Source organism: Callithrix jacchus, chromosome 21 (assembly GCF_049354715.1).
Source record: "Callithrix jacchus isolate 240 chromosome 21, calJac240_pri, whole genome shotgun sequence".
NCBI classification, from domain to species: domain Eukaryota; kingdom Metazoa; phylum Chordata; class Mammalia; order Primates; family Cebidae; genus Callithrix; species Callithrix jacchus.
Window position 1 is genome coordinate 28,092,227 of NC_133522.1, and position 21,246 is coordinate 28,113,472.

General features: G+C 34.1%; 1 protein-coding gene across 4 annotated transcripts in view; it reads left to right on the plus strand.

The window, feature by feature from the left end:
• Positions 1-21,246, plus strand: part of NCAM2 (neural cell adhesion molecule 2) — a 549,137-nt gene that overhangs the window by 341,013 nt on the left and 186,878 nt on the right. For all 4 annotated transcript variants that reach the window (XM_035282876.3, XM_054249026.2, XM_035282875.3 and 1 more), the window contains exon 6: positions 11,615-11,732. In XM_035282876.3, coding sequence (XP_035138767.1) covers positions 11,615-11,732 — 118 coding nt within the window. The remainder of the gene's footprint in view (positions 1-11,614; positions 11,733-21,246) is intronic.

The following is a 21,246-nucleotide window of genomic DNA, read 5'->3' on the forward strand; positions in this document are numbered from 1 at the left end:
TAACATTTGAATGACATATTTTTTATTCTTTTTCTGTTACCCTAGATTTATCATTACATTTCAAGTGATTTCCTATAGACAGCATACAATTGGGTTATATTTTATTCATTATGCCAGTTTATGTATTTTTATATATAAAATTAAGCTATTTACACTTCATTCAGGTGTACCATTTTTTAAATGTTATTTTAGTTTGTTCTTTTTGTCTTTCATTTTTCTATTTTCCCTGCTCTAAATTCTTGATTAGTGAATGTTATTTAGATTTTTATTTTTTTGCATCTATAAAGTGTCTGGCTATATCTATTTACACAGTTTGTGGAGAGTGGGTGTTGCCCTTGTAATTCAATATGCCTATTTAACTTAGAATCAATATTTACCATTTCAGTTGTAATGTAGAAAGTATAGCATCATATAGATCCCTATATCTTCTCTTTATGTCACACTTGTCCTATGTATTATACCTCCATTCATTGAAAATTCCATCAGAGTATTTATTTCTTTCAACCATTAAATTACTTTAAATAACGTACAAAGTGAATAGTGTAACATATTTCTCAGACATTTGCTGTTTGTTACTCATTCTTTATTTCTAGAATTTGAGGTTTCCTTTGATTTAATTTCTTTTCTCTTTGAAGAAGTGCCTTGAGCAATTCATTTACATTAGGTCTTCTGGCAGAAATTGTACTAATTCTCCTTTACCTTCACTTTTGAAGGGTATTTTGCTGAACATAGACCTTGCTTTGGCAATTCTGTTTTTTCAGAACTTTAGAAATTTTGTTTCGTTTCCTTTTGGCCTTAATGATTTCTGGTAAGACATTCACAGTTGTATGAATCATTGTTCTCCCGTAACTATTACATATTTTGGTGTTTGTATATTTTTGTTTTTTAGAAGTTGGATTATTATGTGCCTGGACATGAACTGCTTTGGGTTTGTCCTGTTTGGGATTAAAGTACAGCTGTTCTTGAATCTGTAGTTTGATGTTGTTGGCCTATTTGAGAAATTTTCAAATGTCAAATGCATTGATACATATACATATGTACAGATATGTATGTACATATATATGTATATGTGTGTGTCCTGTTGCTGTTTCTCTTTTCCTTCTTGCCTTTTTGACATTTTGGTATTGTCTAAGAAGTTCCTGAAGTCTATTCATTTTTTTCCTTTAATATTTTTCCTTTTGTTTTGAAAATTGGATAACATCCATTTGTAAATCTTTATGTTCAAGAACTCTTTCCTCTATAAATCCATTCAGCACATTATGAAGTTTTTGTTATTGTTGACATAGTTGGAGTTTTAAAAATATGTTGATGTCTTTGGAGAGACTTTCTATATTTCCCCTAATTATTTAGAACATGTTTTAAACAGTTGCTTTAAAATAGCTTTTAGATAATCCAACACGTGTCAAGATGCCAATGACATTTCCAATTGACATGATTTCTTAGTTCTTAACAGGTGGAAAAATAGAGTATATTTAGGACTTTCAGTGTTACCTAATCGGACTCTGGGTCTTATTTCCACATTACAGAAAATGTTCAGATTTGCTGCTGTTGTTGTTTTTGTATTCAATCATCTTGTTTAGATTCAGTCGACAAATTTTGACCATCCTTGTTGGTTTTATATTCAGACACCATTTTCATTAACTTTCAGTGTCTTTCAGATCTGTCCTGTATTTGTACCAATGACCATAAACCATGACTACAGTACCAATGACCATAAAACCAAAACTGTGGGGGTTTGCCTTTTAGTTGAATTCATAAAATCTTGGCACTGTTTAGATTCTGATTCAATAAACATAGTTCAGGACAGAGCTCAAGATTTCACAAAGAACTTGCTGTGGATGCTTTCCTAAGGCCTCCCTCCTCCATGATCTCTGACCTACTTTCCTATTCCTTGGGTCACCACTTTTTAGTCCTCTGGCTAGAAAGCTGGGATTTTATTTATCCCTCTCTGTCCTGACTATGCCCTCATTCTGGTTAAACTGATCAGATAAATGAGGAGGATAAAAGCAATGGGAGATTTTTCTCTTAGGAATACAGTTTACTTTAGCGAAGAACAATAATCTCTCAGAAAATTAGGTGTTTGCAGCTTTCCTCTGTTGACCTTGTCACTGCCAGATTTGCTTCCTGCTTCTTGGGTGTGAACAGGGAAGCTTCTCTTTCTTGGACGTTTCTTGGGCAGTGTTGATGACAAATTCTGGGTTTTGTGATGCCTTCAATTTAGGCCATGGAATTCTCAAAAGAAAATTGTTATCTCACAGTTTTTCTGGTGATATTTTAAATTCTGTTATATTCTTAGTAGCAATATGCCTTCTAAAATCTACTTTTAAGAGTCTTCAAATAGATTACATACATATTCTATCCACAGGTGTAATGGTCACAGTAAGTGGAGAGACAGGATGCTGCACGGTTTCCCCAATTAATCCAGAACTGGAATTCTGCTATTACTTTGAAACTCGTTGACATGTATATGATCAGAGCCTTATTTAAACTGTAAGAAATTTATATATATATATACACACCTATACATATGTGTATTTGATATATATACACATGTGTGTGTGTATATATATATACACACACATACACAAAAGTGATTTTCATCTGCTTACTTTTTACTGATACTTAATTGACCACTTTAGTGTGACTTTGAACATTAAGCCCACACTTTAGGATTCTTACTGCTGTTTGAAAGCTTGTATTTAAAACCATACTTTTCTTAATTAATGGAATAAAATTAAAAGACGTATGGGAAGAAAATGAAAGCACTTTTAATTCTTTCTTTCTGGCAGTTTATCACAAGTGGAAATCATGTTGGTCTTGCAAAATTTGTTATTTTAAAAACATGCAATAGCAAGTTGCCGAAATTGAAGCACCAGATCATTTATTTATTTCTTGTATTATTAAGATATTATAGTAAAATGAGCAGTTTTTAATAACAAGATTACCCTTTATCCCCAACATCTCCATCATCTTCCAATTTTATCTTTATTCGTGATGTATAAATAAAACAAATATAGCCCCTGTATCTTGGTCCTTGGACAATTAGCACAGAAAACCATCAGTACCGAATACAAAAATTTACACAACTGATTGTTTTAAATTAACCTGCACAAGCCTATTTTAAACGTTTACAGTAGCCTGCTTTGCAAACTGCATAGCTGCACCCAACTTCTGCTAGCCATAGACAAACTCCAAGGGCCATACAAAACACCAAGCCCACAGCTGCCCTTCTACCTTCTGAGAGATGCTGAGGGACTCTAATATACTGCTGAATGACATCACCTGGACACATTAACCCCCACTCAGATTCTTCACTCTTCCAGGAGTTCTCTTCCCCTTCTCCCATTCTCCGAGTGATGACCAGACATGTTGTCTTTAAATGGTGTCCTGCTATCAGGAACTTCCCATGGCAAGCCACCTGTATGAGTACCAACTAAGTCAAATTCATTGTGCATTAATGCCAGCTATCTTCATGCCTTTTTCCTTGGTCAATGCTATTTTCTGCAGAATTTTGCAAAAGTGAATATTACCAACTCTAAAAATATGTTCTGAAATCTTATACCTTTAGATTACTTTTAAATATACACTATGATTTTATTTTACATTTTAAAATAAGTTTTATATGATTTTTTAAAGTTGATTAATTTTTTGAGACAGTCTTGCTCTGTTGCCCTGTCTGGAGTGTAGTGGCACAATCACCAGCTCACTACAGCCTTGACTTCCCAGACTCAAGCTATCCTCCCATGTCAGCCTCTTAAATAGCTGGGACAATAAGCATAAACCATCATATTCAGCTAATTTTTTCTATTTTCTCTAGATACTGGGTCTCATGTTTCTCAGGTTCATCTCAATCTCCTGGGCTCAGGCAATTCTCCTACCTCAGCCACCCAGATTGCTGGGATTACAGGTGCAAGACACCATGCTAGGCCTTGACTTCTTTTTAAATCCTAATTTGAATTACTAACTTGTATTCTAGTCCATTTTGTAGCCCAGGTGGTCCCGAAACTTCTGTTTAATGTATAGGTTAACATGAAACAGGTGAATTCTCAGATCTGTTACTGCATTTATTCTTTCCTGATGTATATTAGAACCTAAAAAAGATTTTCAGATAAAGAGATTATTGAACTTTTTCTCTATTAGCCCAATCCAATCGCTGGATTTTTCAGAAGAAAATCCATCTGCACACAGGTACTTGATTGGAAAAGGGGTGACCCTAAAGATTTTCTGAAAGATATTGGACCTCAAGTTTTCTTGAAAACCTTGAGGGCCTTTGATGTAGAATATTGTTAACTGTAGAATGTACTCTGAAAGAGCATAAATAGGGCCATGTTTAATGGTCAAATTGGCTTTCAAGAATTAAAGAAACATTCACACTTGCATTTATTTATTTATATATTTATTGACTTGAGAGATCTCCATTTTAACTATGGCCTTTAACTTAATTATCATCTCATACTGCAAAGAGACTTCTTTTGACAAAAATAAAGTCACAGTAATGTTTTTCCTACTTTTAACAGTAATTAATCACTAAGGTTTTATTTAATAAGTGCTTTATTTTGGTGGTAAAATATTGTAGACATCTAGCAATGAATGAGTTTTAGTAAATTGTATGAAAAATATTTATTAAAATTTTTATTTTTATGTTTTTTTAATTTGTTCATTTGTACTTCTCTGATTATAAATATAATCCATTGTTAGTATAAAACATTGCATAATGTTTACTGAGGACAATTTGAAATAGTTGATTTAATATTCTTAAATCAATATATTAAATATGCATTTACCATTTTACCTATGAATTTCAATTCTGGTTAATTAAATGTAGAGTTGTTGCATATACAAATGCTGTAAAAGATATATATACCTGGTTATATTTAGGCAGATGACTTAAGACTTGCCCAATAGTGTATCCACAGGGTTAGGAATACTGATCAGTTTGAATAAGAGTAAGGATTTATTTATATATTGATATAAATATGTCTCTTACATGTATTCTTACCTTGATTAAAGAAGAAGAGTACAGAAACAGGTGGATTTTTAAAAGAAAAAATAAAATATTGAAATATGAATAAATATTGCATAAATAAATGCAAGGGTAGCCAGGCTCCTGGAGATACTCCTGAGGCAGGAGTGCTGCTTGAGCCCATGAGTTCAAGGCTGCAGTGAGCTGCTCTGGTCACAACACTGCATGCCAGCTCGGTTGACAGAGGGAGACCATGTATCAAAAAGAAAAGAAAGAAATGCCAGCACAGTCAGCCCTTCATAACCATGGTTCTACACTGGTGTTTTCAAACAACTTTGGATTGAAATTATTTTTAATAATAACAATAAAAATAACAATACAACAATGGAAACATACAGATAAAGAACAATACAGTATGACAACTATCTGAGGGAGTTCCTGGAATCAGTCCTCTGTGCATACTCATTAACAACTCTAATTAATAAAAATAACTAACCAGGAAAATGGTAAGGTCAATAATTTTAATTGTCTCTTTTTAAATTTGTGATCTTGTACATATTATCTATGCTAAAAGCCAATTTAAAAGACCATACTGTTCAGGATCCTTTGGCAACTAATTAGAAAATGCAGAAAAGCACAATTATGAAAATGCAACAAAGCATCAATTAACAATATTTTCATTGTTTCTGTACTTGATGTCTAAGGAAGGAAATATTTATTTTATTAAACTGCTGATTCCTCATGTATTATCTTTCATTAAGAATGTAATTTTAAATGTCAATTGAAACTATGTTTTTATATTTTTTTAAACCAACCAAATGAGCCAATTTGATCCTCACCCTTCTACAATCTGATGGTACTAAGTAAAGCCCTTACTGTGTTGTTCAGATAGGTTTGATTTTAAAAGTCAGTGTCCAATACATTATGGCAATTATGTCACTGCTTTATTGCATTCACAAATTAGGAACAACATGTAGGAAATGCCCAGGATTTGCTATTGGTGAAATATGCAGATAAATGCTCTATTTATTAGATTTTGTAACAAGATTGATATGCCAAATCAGTTGACAGTTAAGACTGGAGGCCACTCAGCTACATTAATGTAAAAAGAATTATATGTATGTGTTTTGTTTATAGTAATCAGGAGGATAGACTATTTTTCCAAATGACATTAAAAAATTAATTATTGTTCTTTATGCCTATTGTTTTATACTTTGCATTTGTTCAATTTTGTATGCATTTTGAGTTCCAGAAAAGTATTCTCATTAAATAGCACTTTAAATTGATCATTCTCATAAATTCAAAATGGAGGATTATGGCAATTAACCCAAAGCAATATTAAGGGAAATTGAGAGCTGTTAGATCATATTACAGCATTTGCGGCAGTAAAAAAGAGCAAAACATACAATTTTTCTTTAAAAAAGGAACAAATATAGATGGGTTTCTTTGATGCCTCATATGACCTTATGAAAGTAACAATTTCATGATTACAATAATGATGAATTTATTATCCATAATTGAGATGTCTTATTGTATATTGAGAGGCTGTATCATATTAAAATACTAATCATTCTTTACCTCATATTATAAGCAATTATTTGAAAAATTGTCAAATATGTATATTGTAAAATGATACTACTTGATTTTTTATCAAAGGAAGGTTCTTTTTTTTTTTTTTGAGCAGAGAACATGCTTTATTGATCAGTAGATATAGAAGAGCACATTCTACGACGTGGGGAAAGGTTTAGCTTCTGTAAAAGGCCTTTACCCCTTAAGAAAACCCCCAGTGAAGTTGCTTTTGGATAAACTTTAACAGTGGCACTGAAACTGGAGGGGAGCTGCCACTGAACATGCTTAAAATTAGCTCCCCCAACCCACAGTGAATATAAGTAGTGTACAGAGATGACAAGAGGAAGGCACAAATGACCAGAGTCAGGGATTGCAGTGAGGGCTCCACTTGAAGACAGCATGTTGCAGGAGACCAGTTGGGAAGGGTGACATGTCATACATCAAAAGTTGCCCCAAGATAGCAGGTTATAATAGGCTAGAGAGAAATTAGAGGGAACATCTCTTCCTTCACTTAAACAACACCAAAAGTAGAAGACCAGAGAATAGAAGGATGGTACGAATCCCAAAAAGGAAATGGAGGAGGAGTTCGTGGAAGGGCAGAAGCACTTTAATCCTAGAGGGAGGGTGAGGCATTGTTGGAAGAGAAGCAAACCTTGGCAGGGGTGGCCATTCTGCCTTGAGTCATGGGCTGAAATACAGAAGTCACTTTCAATCATTTTCAACTTCTCCCAGGGCATTCAGACAAAATCAGTGCAATTTATATGGAAGTACAGACTGGTGAAAAGGTTTCTGCAGTATAATTAACCAGTTAGCATGTAGCAGGAGAGGGAAAACTGGATATGACTTTGGCACCTGCAAATATACAAAGGGACTGAAAGTAAAGAGAGAAGGAAACTTTTACTAGTGGGTACTTTCCAGGGAGGCAAAAAATATCCATTCCCTTCCACCAAGACACTGCCCACTGCCCACAGGTGAACTCAAAACACAGAACCACCACTTCATTCTTCTCTCCATCTCATTCAGATAAATTATATGCTAGTCCCTGGGAAGCTCTTCAAAAGTATTTGGCTCTGTTTAGCCCACAAAGGAAGGTTCTTAATATTAACTGCGAACATGTAATTTCTTATCATCCATGAGTAATACAAATCAGCTTTGCAAATGTGGTTTTCCAGGTTTTTCACTTTTCTCTCTTCATATGATAAAGCGCAATTGAAGGAAGTGTGTTAATGGAACTATGGTTAGACCCAAATAAATAAACTCATTTGCTTTTCATATAGACTGAGAATGTAAATAGAGAATGTTAGAAATATCAAATACTTTGGTGTTAATCTGCTCTATCTCTTGGCCAGGAAACAAGATCACTTCTGTGACTTTCTAATGGACACACAGCCCTTAAAGTAAAATCATTTTTCTGATGATTAGTGACATTGAACATATTTTCATATGTTTGTTGATAGCCTGTATGTCTTTTTTGAGAAATGTCTGTTCATGTCGTTTTTCCATTTTAATTGAGTGATTTGTTGGCTCATTTTTTCTTGTTGACTTGTTTACGTTCCTTATTGTTTCTGGATATTTGACCTTTATCAGAGGCATAGATTGCAATCATTTTCTTTCTTTCTTTAGGCTGTCTGTCTTTCTGTTGATAATTTGTTTTACTGTGCAGAAGCTGTTTCATTTAATTAGGTCCCACTTGTCAATTTTTGTATTTGTTGCAATTGCTTTTGGGGACTTAGCCATAAATTCTCTGCCAAAGCCAATATAGGGAAGGGTATGGCCTAAGTTTTCCTACATAATTTTTCTTTCTTTATTTTTTTTTTTTTGTGACGGAGTTTCGCTCTTGTTACCCAGGCTGAAGTGCAATGGCGTGATCTCAGCTCACCGGAACCTCTGCCCCCTGGGTTCAGGCAATTCTCCTGCCTCAGCCTCCTGAGTAGCTGGGATTACAGGCACGCGCCACCGTGCCCAGCTATCCTACATAATTTTTATAGTTTAAGGCCCTACATTCAACCCTTTAATCCATCTTGAGTTAATTTGTTTTTTATATGGTGAAAGGTAGTGGTCCAGTTTACTTCTTTTGCATATGGCTCACCAGCTGTCCTAGCACCACCTACTGAATAAGGAGTCAATATTTTTGTTAACTTTATCAAAGTTCAAATGGATTTAGTGGTGCAGCTTTCATTCTGAGAACAAATGTAAATTAAAACCACGAGATACCATCTCACAGCAGTCAGAATGATTATTATTTAAAAAGTCAAAAAATAATATGCTGTCAAGACTTCAGAGAAAGAGAATGCTTATACACTGTTGGTGGCAATGTAAATTTGTTCAGCCATTGTGGAAAGTAATTTTGAGATTTCACAAAGAACTTAAGCAGAACTGGCATTTGACCCCAGCAATCCCATTACTGGGTATATGCCAAAAGGTAAATAAATTGTACCAGACATTTGCACTTGTATGCCTATTGCAGTACTATTCACAACATCAAGGATGTGGAGTCAACCTAGGCACCCATGAATGGTGGAGTGGATCAATAAAATACAGTACATATACACCATGGAATACTACACAGCAATGAAAAATGATGAAATCATGTCCTCTGCTGCAACATGGATGCAGCTGTAGGTGTTAATCCTAAGCAAATTAATGCAAAAACAGAAAACCAAATACTGCATATTCTTACATTCAGGTAAACATTGAATACCCATGGACATAAATATGGGAGCAATAGACACTGAGGACTCCTAGAAAGGGGTAAGTGGGAGGTGGGATGGTCGGAAAATCTACATATTGGTTACCATGCTAAGCACCTGGAAGACTGGACCACCTTTACCTCAAACCTGAGAATCATGCAATATACCCAGTTAACAAACCTGCCCATGTGCCCCCTGGATCAAAAAAAAAATAAAAAATAAAAGTAAAAACAAGGAAAGAAAAATAGAGGGTTGTGAGTCTTAAGATTAACAGTGCTCTGCTAGATGAAAAATCTATGTGTGCATTTATTCATTGCTTTATATTTAAAACAGAATTGGAATTGATTTACAAATGAATGTACTTCCTGACTGTGATTGAGTGGTGTTAGTTTTCCTTAGCTCAAATAAACTTGAAGGAATTAATGGGTGCTGGTTAATCTGAACCACACGAGCTGTGACATGAATAAGCATTTCATGGTTAGTATCATCTTTAAATTCTGAGAAATATTTGGGGGTTGAGGAAAGACTTTGAAGACTCAGAAAACATATGAAATTGCTGAATGCCTTTATTAATAAAAGGTAAACCATTCTATCAAATTAGTGATGATTTTGTTGCCTAAGCAGCCGGTCAGGAGAATTATAACTTGAAGGTGAACGACTACGTCCATGTTAGTGGGAGTTAATAGAACTACTTCCCTATACAGGCCGGGCGCGGTGGCTCAAGCCTGTAATCCCAGCACTTTGGGAGGCCGAGGCAGGTGGATCACGAGGTCAAGAGATTGAGACCATCCTGGTCAACATAGTGAAACCCCATCTCTACTAAAAATATTTTAAAAAATTAGCTGGGCACGGTGGCGTGTGCCTGTAATCCCAGCTACTCGGGAGGCTGAGGCACGAGAATTGCCTGAACCCAGGAGGCGGAGGTTGCAGTGAGCCGAGATCGCGCCATCGCATTCCAGCCTGGCTAACAAGAGCAAAACTCCGTCTCAAAAAAAAAAAAAAAAAAAAAAACTACTTCCCTATACATCCCCATGTTTTTTCCAGATAAATAATATATAAATATAGAAACTTTCCTGTAAGTGTTGACTACTCAATACCTATGGAATACAAATCCATTAAAGAACTCATTTCATTATAATTCTATAATGGGTTAAAAAACCTTTACTGTAATAAAAACAGTAACGCTGCTCTTGCAACTAAATTTATAAATAATATTAGGCAAAGCATGCATTTTGTTTAAAATGCTATTATCCGTAATTACAAGGGAAGAAAAACGGTACAGATAATCAAATGACAATGTACTTAAAATTCAGAGTTAATATCTGAAAAAGGTCTATACTTTGTAATACTAGTAATTATTATGTTACTTTAGAGACAACATGTCAGATTATGTTTCTTGTATCTAAATCCATAAAGGCAGAAATTTGATTTATTGTGTTTAATTACTAAGTTACATACCAGTTCTTTTTCTTACTATCAATGGAAGCAATGTGGCATCGATGCTGACCTGAATGCTGTTGTAGAGATGTTTGAGTATAATCACACTTTTAAATGCCTGTTTCATATTGTTTTATGTAAAAATTGTTAATATACTTGATTTTAGGAATGTTACTCTATGATATTCAGCTTAAAATTATGAAAGTGTGCAGTGAGTCAGAATGTATGCTCTGCTTTTAAATTTAGTTTTTATTGTGGATGCTAGTGATTTGTGTATTGCAAACAGTGCATTTCAGTAACAGTTTCAACATGTTCCAAATGTGCAGTATATACAGTTTTTCCAATGTAATTAGTTAGAGATTGGAGATGCTTAATTTTAAAATTGAACAGTTCATGAAAATCTATTTCCATACTCTGTATGCCTTATGCAGTTTTGCTTCATAACACATTCTATAGTTGCTTGAAGAAATTAAGTGTAGTTAATCAGAAAGAACATTATGGTTTAACACCGAATTTGAAAGCCCTGTTTTGAAGCAGTGATTGATTGCTTATGGCATTACACAGACCAATGAGAATCCAAACAGGAAATCCACTTATGCTCAAAGTAGATATCCATATTGATGTAAGTGTAGTGGTGGTGTCTTTTTCTGAGACATAATTCCTAGAAATATATATGTTTGCTAAAGTGTTTATTTTGTTGTATATATTTAATAGTGAAATAGTTTAACAATGAATTGATATTTGGCACATCATCAAATTATCTGATTGTGGCACATTAGAAAGCACATCAGTGATAACGTCATTTTACTATGAAACCAAATAAGTTCCATTAATATAAATGGAGATGTGAAGGATAACGTTAGAAAGCTTAGTATTTTAAATGGTGAAAATTCTCTAAATCATGTTAGTGAAAATGTTTTCCTCCCTATTTATTCTATATTCATCTCTCCTTCAGTGCCGCCAGCAATCTCAATGCCTCAGAAATCTTTTAATGCCACAGCTGAGAGAGGAGAAGAGATGGTGTTTTCATGCAGGGCCTCAGGCTCTCCGGAACCCACCATCTCCTGGTTCAGGTAGGTTATGCACCCACCTCCCTCTGGCTTGTGTCTATTATCAGGCTCATGGAACAGCATTGGGATCTTAGTCATTTTGGTAAAAAGCCAACCATTGCATTATAGTTTCATGAAAAAAATTCTGGTGCTATTTTTGGGGTTAAGGTTGTTGGATTAAAACACTAAAGAAATCAACAGTGTGATCAGGCTCTAATATTCTGAGTCAAAGGCTGTACCCATTATACTTATTCTGTCTATAAAAGCAAGCTTTTGGAAAAATGGGGTCAGGGCAACTGTGACATATTCAGACATTTTATTATCAGTACAGTGTATCTTGAAACAGATATTCTAGTGTTATTGATACCACTTTCATGTGTATACAGTATCATATTTTATTAGAATATAATTGAGTCAATATCTGTATTATACACAAATTATTCCACTATGCACAAAATATTGTATTATACAAAAGCTGATTTTATAGTGTTTTAATTGAATTACATATTAAATTCATGGAACTTTTTAAAATTACCTCATCAAATAAGTAAATTATGTATTCTAAATCTATAATTTGATAGTTTATTTTAGAAATTTAAAATATTCTTTGATTATCATTAATATCAGGAATATTTTTAAAATATTCCATTCTTTTAGGTGTGTCTCTAAACTGCTAAATTGTAGACAATAAACTTTAAAACTGGACCATCTTGTAAATATGCATTAGTAATACAGGTTACTGCAAAAGCATTAGGTACAAGTGTTTATAGAATCACTTCGTAAACCATATAGTGAAAAATAATTTTAAAAGATTAGCAAAATATACATCAAATGTGCAAAAGTGTCCTTACTAAGGATTAGGTTATTTATTTATTTATTTTGAGACGGAGTTTCTCTCCTTACCCAGGTTGGAGTGCAGTGGCGCGATCTCGGCTCACCGCAACCTCCGCCTCCTGGGTTCAGGCAATTCTCCTGCCTCAGCCTCCTGAGTAACCAGGATTACAGGCATGCGCCACCGTGCCCAGCTAATTTTTTGTATTTTTAGTAGAGACGGGGTTTCACCATGTTGACCAGGGTGGTCTCAATCTCTTGACCTCGTGATCCACCTGCCTCGGCCTCCCAAAGTGCTGGGATTACAAGCGTGAGCCACTGGGCCCGGCCCGGATTAGGTTATTTTTTAAAAAGTTCTTTGAAGAACAATAATTTAAATCCAAAACTAAGCTTTATTTTTTGCTGGAGCATTTACTGACATTATCTTCAACTTTCAATCCTTTGTTTCTACTGCTTACACTACTTATCCTTTAAATATAGGATGTAGTGCTAAATGAGATATTTCTTCAAATATTATGTATTTAGATGTTCTGTTCAGACAGTTACTTATGACGAATGGCTGGTATTTTGTAGTAGGATTATACCCTGAATATTAACATATTCACTCCAGATAATCATCATCAAACTCAGAGACTGCTGGTTTACTAGTGTGGATCCGTAAAAGTCTATCAGACCTAAGTGTATCACAGATAGTCACATTTTTAAGCTATTGAATCATTCATTCCAATGAACAATATTGTTTGACAATCTTTTTTCCTATGGTTTTGTATTTCCAAAGAGATTCTTTTTTATTTGAACAACATTTGTTTAACAGATAAAGAAAATACAGCAGGAAAATAGTATGAGTAGGAAATTGAACAACAAAAATTTCCTTGAGATACTTGTGTTCCACTTTGATATGTAGTGAGAAAAACATCCTAAACTTGTAGCTATGCCAATCTTAAGTAATGTAATTGGCGATTCCACAAACCAATAGTGGGAATAGTAGCTAGTAGGAAAGTATAGCTGAGTAATCTTGTTTTGAAATAATTTTCAGTCATTTTTTTAGGAGTGCTATAAGATGTAAACTGTTCTGTGTAAAGGGGCTAGAAGACTTCCTGCATTCAAGAATGTGAAAGGAGCATGCATCTTTATCCTGTGAATTCATATTTATGTGCACTTCGTCATTTCAGAGAGAAATACATGGAAAATGAGTGCTTGGTTTTACAGTGTTTGAACATATGCCCTTGAAAAATATGTCTACAGTTTTAAGAAGAAAAACTCCTTTACTTCTGAGTTAACTTGATCTCAGAGATTCCAATTTTGATAGTAATTTCAGTTTCCCCACCTCTGTATGTTGATGTTAAGTTATTCAGATTCCTCATTTGCCCCATCTTTAGGATAATATTAGAACACTTAACCATCAAGTCAGAATAGTAACTGTGAGACTGGATGCTTTTGGTTTGGTCTTATTTCGTTGTCTAGACCACAGCCCTTCCAAATAACAACTTATCAATTACTTCTCACCAGAATACCAAGATTCTCCAGCAGGTGGAAAGTGTTAGCTGGCTTAGTTTTTGAGAGACACTTACTTTCTGCTGAGATTTTTTTATTAAAGTGTTTTATTTCTTCAAAATTGTTATATTTAATTGGAAATATTACTATACAGACTAGAATAAATCAAATTAAGAGGATAATATAATGAGTAATTTAAATCTATATTTTTCGTCTCCATATCTTCATGTGGTATCAGGTTTCATCCCTTAAATAGGATGAAATAATGATTTATTTAAAACCTAAATAAGTGTTCTCTAGACATAAAATATTTCCTGGGAGGATGAAAGTGTGTGGTTGTAACATTAACAAAGATAAAATTTTTATTAGAGGGAAATTCTGACCTTTTATCTGTACATGTAGACATGTTATGTTTAATTACTGCAAGCATCAGGAAGTGTAGGGTAGCAGCCCTGAGAGAAATGTCCAGACTGTTTCATAGAGATAATATTTCCAAGCTGGATGAGTGAAGTCAGTTGTACTAGTCAGCTTGGACTCCCAAAACAAAATACCACCCAATGTGTAGTTCACAGAATAGGAATTTTCTTTCCCATAGTTCTGGAGGCTAGATGTTTAACATCAGGGTACCTTTCCCGTGTGTACAAACTCATCGAGAGAGATGGAGTTCTGGTGCATCTTCCTCTTCTTTCAGAAACACCAATCCTTTGTTTGTTTATTTGTTTTTAATAATTTCAACTTTTATCTTAGATTCAGTGGGTACATATGCAGGTTTAGTACATGCATATAATTTATAGAAACAGAAAGTAGATAAAGGGTTGCCTGAGGCTGGATATGCGAATAGAGATTAGCTCTAAATGTGTATGAGACATCTCTTATGGTGATGATTGAACCCTCAATAGTTGCTAAAACTTAAATTAAACAAACAAAAACCACTAGTTTTATGGGATTAAGACCTCACTCTTATGCCCTGATTTCACCTAATGTCCTCCATGGAGGCCTTATTTTCAAATACAGTCATTCTGGGGGTTAGGACATCAACATATGAATTTGAGGGTTGAGGAAATGGAATTTAGTTAATAACATCAGTAAAGAAAATAACTACAGACCATTATAGGGGAATTATAAAACATGTTCACAAAGAGAATCAAAGACGCTCAGTGACATGTAAATCAAAATTGGGGTAAAAGCAGTGACTCTAAATGTTCCTCCCTTCATTTTTGTACAAATGCTACTTCTATATTGAGAATACCCTATGGATTTTTATCGTTAGCTCACTATTTGGGTAAATCTGTTCTATTTTCAAATGTTAAAACTACTTTGCATTTCCCTTTAAAACACACTTCATTGTGATATACAGGCATGCCCTTCATAATGACCTCTATCAATGACACACCTCATAGATGATAGTGGTTACATAAGATTATAATGGAGCTGAAAATGTCATACGGTCTATTGATATCGTAGCCATGATAAAATCAGAGTTCAATATATTACTCATGAGTTGGTGATTATGCTGGTGTAAATCTGCATATAAAAGCATACACATGTAACTATGTATACTACATAAATCCTTGATAAATATATTACTGGTTTATATATTTACTATAGTATACTTTTAATCATTATTTTACTGTGTACTCATTCTACCTATAAAAGAGAAAAGTTAAAAAAAAATTGTAAAACAGCCTTAGGCAGTGTCTTTAGGCAAAATTCCAGAAGAAAGCATTGTTATCCTAGGAGATGACAGATCCATGCCTGTTGTTGCCCCTGAAGACCTTGTAGTGAGATGAGATATGGATATGAAAGACATTGATATTGATGATCCTGACCCTGAGTCAGCCTAGGCTAACCTGGTGTTTGTATCTTCATTTAGAAAATTAGTGATAAAAATTTGAAACCAGAAAAAAATATATCCTTGTAAAATAAGCAACAAAGAAAATATTTTGTTATACAATCTGTTTATACTTTAAGCTGTTATTTAAAAAGTCAAAAGTTTAAAAAAATTAAGTATGTGAAGTAAAAAAGCAAAGGTGAATTTATTATTGAAGAAAGAAAATGTTTAGTGTAGCCGAAGTATACAGTGTTTATAAAGTCTAGAGTACTATAGCCTGATGGCCTAGGCCTTCACATTCACTCACAGTGTACTCATTGAATCACTCGGAAGCAGTTCTAGTCCTGCAAGCTCCATTCAGTTAGTGTCCTATACATGCATAGTATTTTTAAAACAAATCTTTTATACCATATTTTTTATGGTACCTTTTCTGTGTTTGGATATGTTTAGATACACAGATATTTACTAATATGTTGCAATTGCTTCCAATATTCAGCATAATAACATCCTGCACAAGTTTTCAGCCTAGGAGAAATAGGCCACACTTATAGCTTAGGTGTGTAATAGGCTATATCATATTGGTTTGTGTAAGTACACTCTGTGATGTAAACAGAGCTACAAAATTGACTGGGGACGTATTTATTAGAATATACCCTGTGGTTGGGCAATGCATGACTGCATTATCCTTTTTATGCATTGCGGGAATCAATATATTAATAATTTGTTAATTTTTTTATATTGTTATGAAAAATATTGTTCTACCATTTTATTGTTCATGAGGGGTCAGGGCATTACTAGTCTCATAGAATGAGTAGTGAAGTATTTTTCATCTTCTGTTTTCCAGTATATCTTTTATATAATGTTTATTATTTCTTACTTAAATGTCTAAAAAAATTCCTAGTGAAACTGTGTCATGATTTTTCTTAAGTTCATATTTAAGTAAAAATTCAATAACATTTTTCATAGAAATAAAACTATTCACGTCATTTTCTTTAGTGAGCTTAGACGATTATGCAATTCCAGAAATTTGTTCCTTTTAAATAATATTTACTGGCATAAAGTCATTCATACTGTCCCTTTGTGATACTTCAATTTGCATGTTTTCTGTAGTATTCTTGCCTCTCTTATCCTGTTAACCTCATAACTGGTTATTTGTTCCACAGTCTGTTTTTTTTTTTTTTTTTTCCACTCTCTTTTTTATCCTGATTATTCTAGATGTAGATCTGTGCACATAATTATTTAAGTGAATCAGCTTTTGGCTTCGATTATTTTCTTTTTTTTTCTTTTCTGTTCTCTATTTCATTAATTTCTGTTTTTATTTTTATTATTATTTTCCTTCTGTTTACTTTGTCTTAAATTTTCTCTTCCATTTTTGTTTGCTTAAGGTGGAATCATGTCATTGATTCTAATCATGTATTATTTCTAACATAAACATCTGATTTTCCTCTCTAACTATGGATATAATTGTACCCTGCTAATTTTACTATGCCATATTTTCATTTTGGGGTTAAATATTTTTTAAAATTCTCATGTTATTTTTTATAGTATTCATTTAGAAGTATCTTGATTTGTTTCTAAGTATTTGGGTATATTTTTTATACATTATCTGCTGTTGATTTTTAAGGAAATTTCATACTTATCAGGAAGTAGACTTTTTAGTGGTTTCAATTTATTTAACTTTATTGAGTCTTACATTATATTACGTATCTTCCACTATTGTGTGGAGAAATCCCTGATTTTAAGTAGATTAATTGCCTTGATAGTATTGCTGAAGTCTTCCAATTCTTTTCTAAGAATTCTTCTCCAACTTTATTTTTAAATGTGTCTATTTTTATATTCAGTTCTGTTTTGCTTCATGTTTTTGAAGCTCTAGTATTACATATTTAAGCATTTATTCATGTAGATCAGTATTATTAAGGACTTTAAGGTTGAAAACAAATGATACCATATAGAACTTTGTTTCAGTCTTTTTTCTGTTTTTTTTTTTTTTTATTTTGCTGTGTCTTCCAGTTAACTAAGTTATGTTGCTGTGTCTTCAAGTTTACTCATCTTTTCTACTGTAATATCTAATGTTTTTAATCCCACCAGAGTATATCTGATCATTTTATTTTTTTCACTGAGAATTTCAAAAAGGTGTTTTGTATGTCCTCCGTGCCACTCTTATCATTCTCATGTTTTGCTTCCTTGAACATATTGGAATAAAGTTCTGATCATTGTTTTAATAGGCATCTACTCACCTATCATCTGAATCATATCTATATTATGTAATTGATTGATTTTTCTCCTTTTTTTCTTTATTTTTTGGAGACAGGTTTTTTTCTCTGCCACCCAGGCAGGAGTGCAATGGCACTCTCTGCAACCTCCAACTCTCGGGCTGCAGTGATGACCTTCCTGATTCAGCCTCCTCAGTAGCTGAGACTATAGACATGTGCCACCATGCCCAGTTGATTTTTTATTACTATGTAGAGAAGTGATTTCACTATGTTTCTAGGATTGATCTTCAACTCCTGGCTTCATGCACTCGCCTCAGCCTCCCAAATTACTGGGGTTACAGACATCAGCCACTGTGCCTGGAGATTTTTCTCCTTCCTACAGGTCATATTTTTATGTTTATTTATTATTCTGATTTTTTTTTTTTGAGACAGTCTCACTCTGTCACCCAGGATGGAGTGCAGTGGTGTGATCCTGGCCCATTGCAACCTCCACCTTCCCCATTCAAGCAATTCTTCTGCCTCAGCCTTCGAATAGCTGGGACTACAGGCACATTCGACCATACAGCTAATTTTTGTATTTTTAGTAGAGACGGGGTTTTGCCATGTTGGCCAGGCTGGTCTCAAACTCCTGACCTCAGGTGACTGGACTGCCTCCGCCTCCCAAAGTGCTGGGATTACAAGTGTGAACCACCACATTCAGCCATATCCTGGGAAGTTTTATTTGGGTTCCAGACATTCAGAGTTTTGTGTTTTGGTTTGCTGAATATTTTTGTGTTTTTTTACTTTGTTTTATAGATGCAGTTACATGACCTGGAAAAAGTTTGATTTGAGGTGGAGCTTACCTTTAGGCTCTTTTAGGTGGATCCATACTACCTTCTGTCTGGAGTTACTCTGGCCCCGTTACTGATGCAATATTCTTCTAAGGACATGACTTAAGTCCTGTGTTTTAGGAGAGCTTTTTATTCTGGATAGTTGAGATGCAGATTATTCCTGTTGCTGTATAAGCTTCTGAGATTACTGTACTTTATATTTTCTAATGGTTCCTTTCTTATCTGGAAAGCCTTACTGTACACACTCATTGATCAATACTCAGTTAAACATTTCTTGTGAACTCCTGCAGATATTTGCATGTAGCACTGTTGCTTGTGCAGCTCTTTTCTCACATTTTCTGACCTGCACATTCTAGTCACTTTGACCTTCCCCAACTGCACACTGTCTTCCACCCCAGATATACTGCCTGACTCTGTGTTCTCCCTCCCACGGCTGAAGCCTAAAAACTCTCTTCAGGCAGTCAGCAATGGAGGTACTCACATGCCACTGTCATATGCTACCAGTTGGTTAATTTTGAAAACTGTTGTTTTATATGTATGGCCAGTACCTAAAAAGGGGGACACTTAGAAGAGTGGTTTGAGTTTCAAAGAATGGACTTAATTCATGTATTCGAATCTCTTGGGAGTGTTTTTTAGACATTCACATTTCACAGACATAGACTGCGAACAGCAATAGAAGTCATAGGAATTTATTGGGAGGAAGGGATAAGGTATTTATTGGGAAGGAATAATGAAGTATTAGTATATTCCCTTATTTTGATGCTTTAATTATAGCTTATATTGAGCATTTAAACCAAATATCATCTGTACACAGCTATGTCCTCCAAATATCTTCAAGTTTTACACATCTACTTCAAAGGTGAAGTAAAAAAAAAAGAAGTCAAAGATTTTAATTTTCCCGTGAACATTTCCAGAGTAATACTACCATCTTCCTTGTCATCTCTCCAACTATAACAGATCACCTCCCCCTCAGAAATGTTTTAAGTTCACTAATGGAACCTGCATTACCCTGTATGAATGCCAACCAGATTTTGGATCCCTCATGATGGGGGTGGCAACTAATTTACTCTCCATCAAATATTTAGCACAATACTTTATATGAAGTAGGGAGATAACCCTCTTTATTAGAAAGAAGACTGGAACTTAATTAACCTCCTACTTTTATTATTGTGTGAGCCTGTCTCTTTATTTGTAAATTGAGGGATGGAGAACTACATATACTGTAGTTCTCTGAGTTTGAATGAATACACAGAGGGAAAATGCACATCTATGGGCTAATTGTGAGTGCTGACACCTCTACCGTGCTATTGTTATTATTATTAGAAAATAAATGAATACTTTTCAATGAAAATATTGAGAAATATATTGTATCCTTAATTGTAGTAAAAGCCCTATCTACATATTATATTCTAGACAAAAGCTCAGAAATATCATATTAATAACTGTTGTAAAGATTGGATTAGTAATAATATAAATATATATAAAAGATACTATAGTTGCATTTGTTATTATTTATTTTGATTTATTTCTGACAGAGTCTCACTCTGTGGCCCAAGCTGGAGAACAGTGTTGTGATCACAGCTCACTGCAACCTCCGCTTCCAGGGTTTGAGAGATTCTTCTGCCTCAGCCTCCCACGTAGCTGGGATTACAGGCACCTGCCACCATGCTGGGCTTATTTTTATGTTTTTAATAGAGATGTAGTTTCACCATGTTGGCCAGGCTGGTCTCTAAGTGATTCTTTCACCTCCGCCTCCCAAAGTAATGGAGTTACAGGCTTAAGCCACCACACCAGGCCCATTTGTTGTTATTTTATGACTCCTAACTTTGCAGTCTTTCATTCCTCTTAAGAAATGTTTGTGTACTTCATGGTACATTTAGAAGTGTCATGAGAAACTGCAACCACAAATTCTATTGAGCATAAACATATAAAGATTATATTAGTATATGAGTTAGTGTTTTCTGGAACCAAAGTTAACTAGAAGGAACTGTTTAGAGTATCAGAGAAATGTTCAATTTTATTTTAGAAAATATTTTTAATAATATTTATAGAGATTTTTAAATATTTAAACTTGTGGGGACATGCAAATCACTCTACCCCAATGAACAAATTCCAAAACTTTTCATTAGTGGGGTTTAAAACCAATTCAGTCATCCAAAATAGTATTATAAGAAAAATATAGGAGGAGAAGCAAAGAAGAAAAAAGAGAAAAAGAAGTGAATAAAGTGAAAGTGAGGAGAATACACAATATAAAATGATTCACAAATACTGAGGGAAATCATAGAAATATTTCATATTTTAATATATTGAAAATATTTCTTACTGCAGGTTATAGTAAA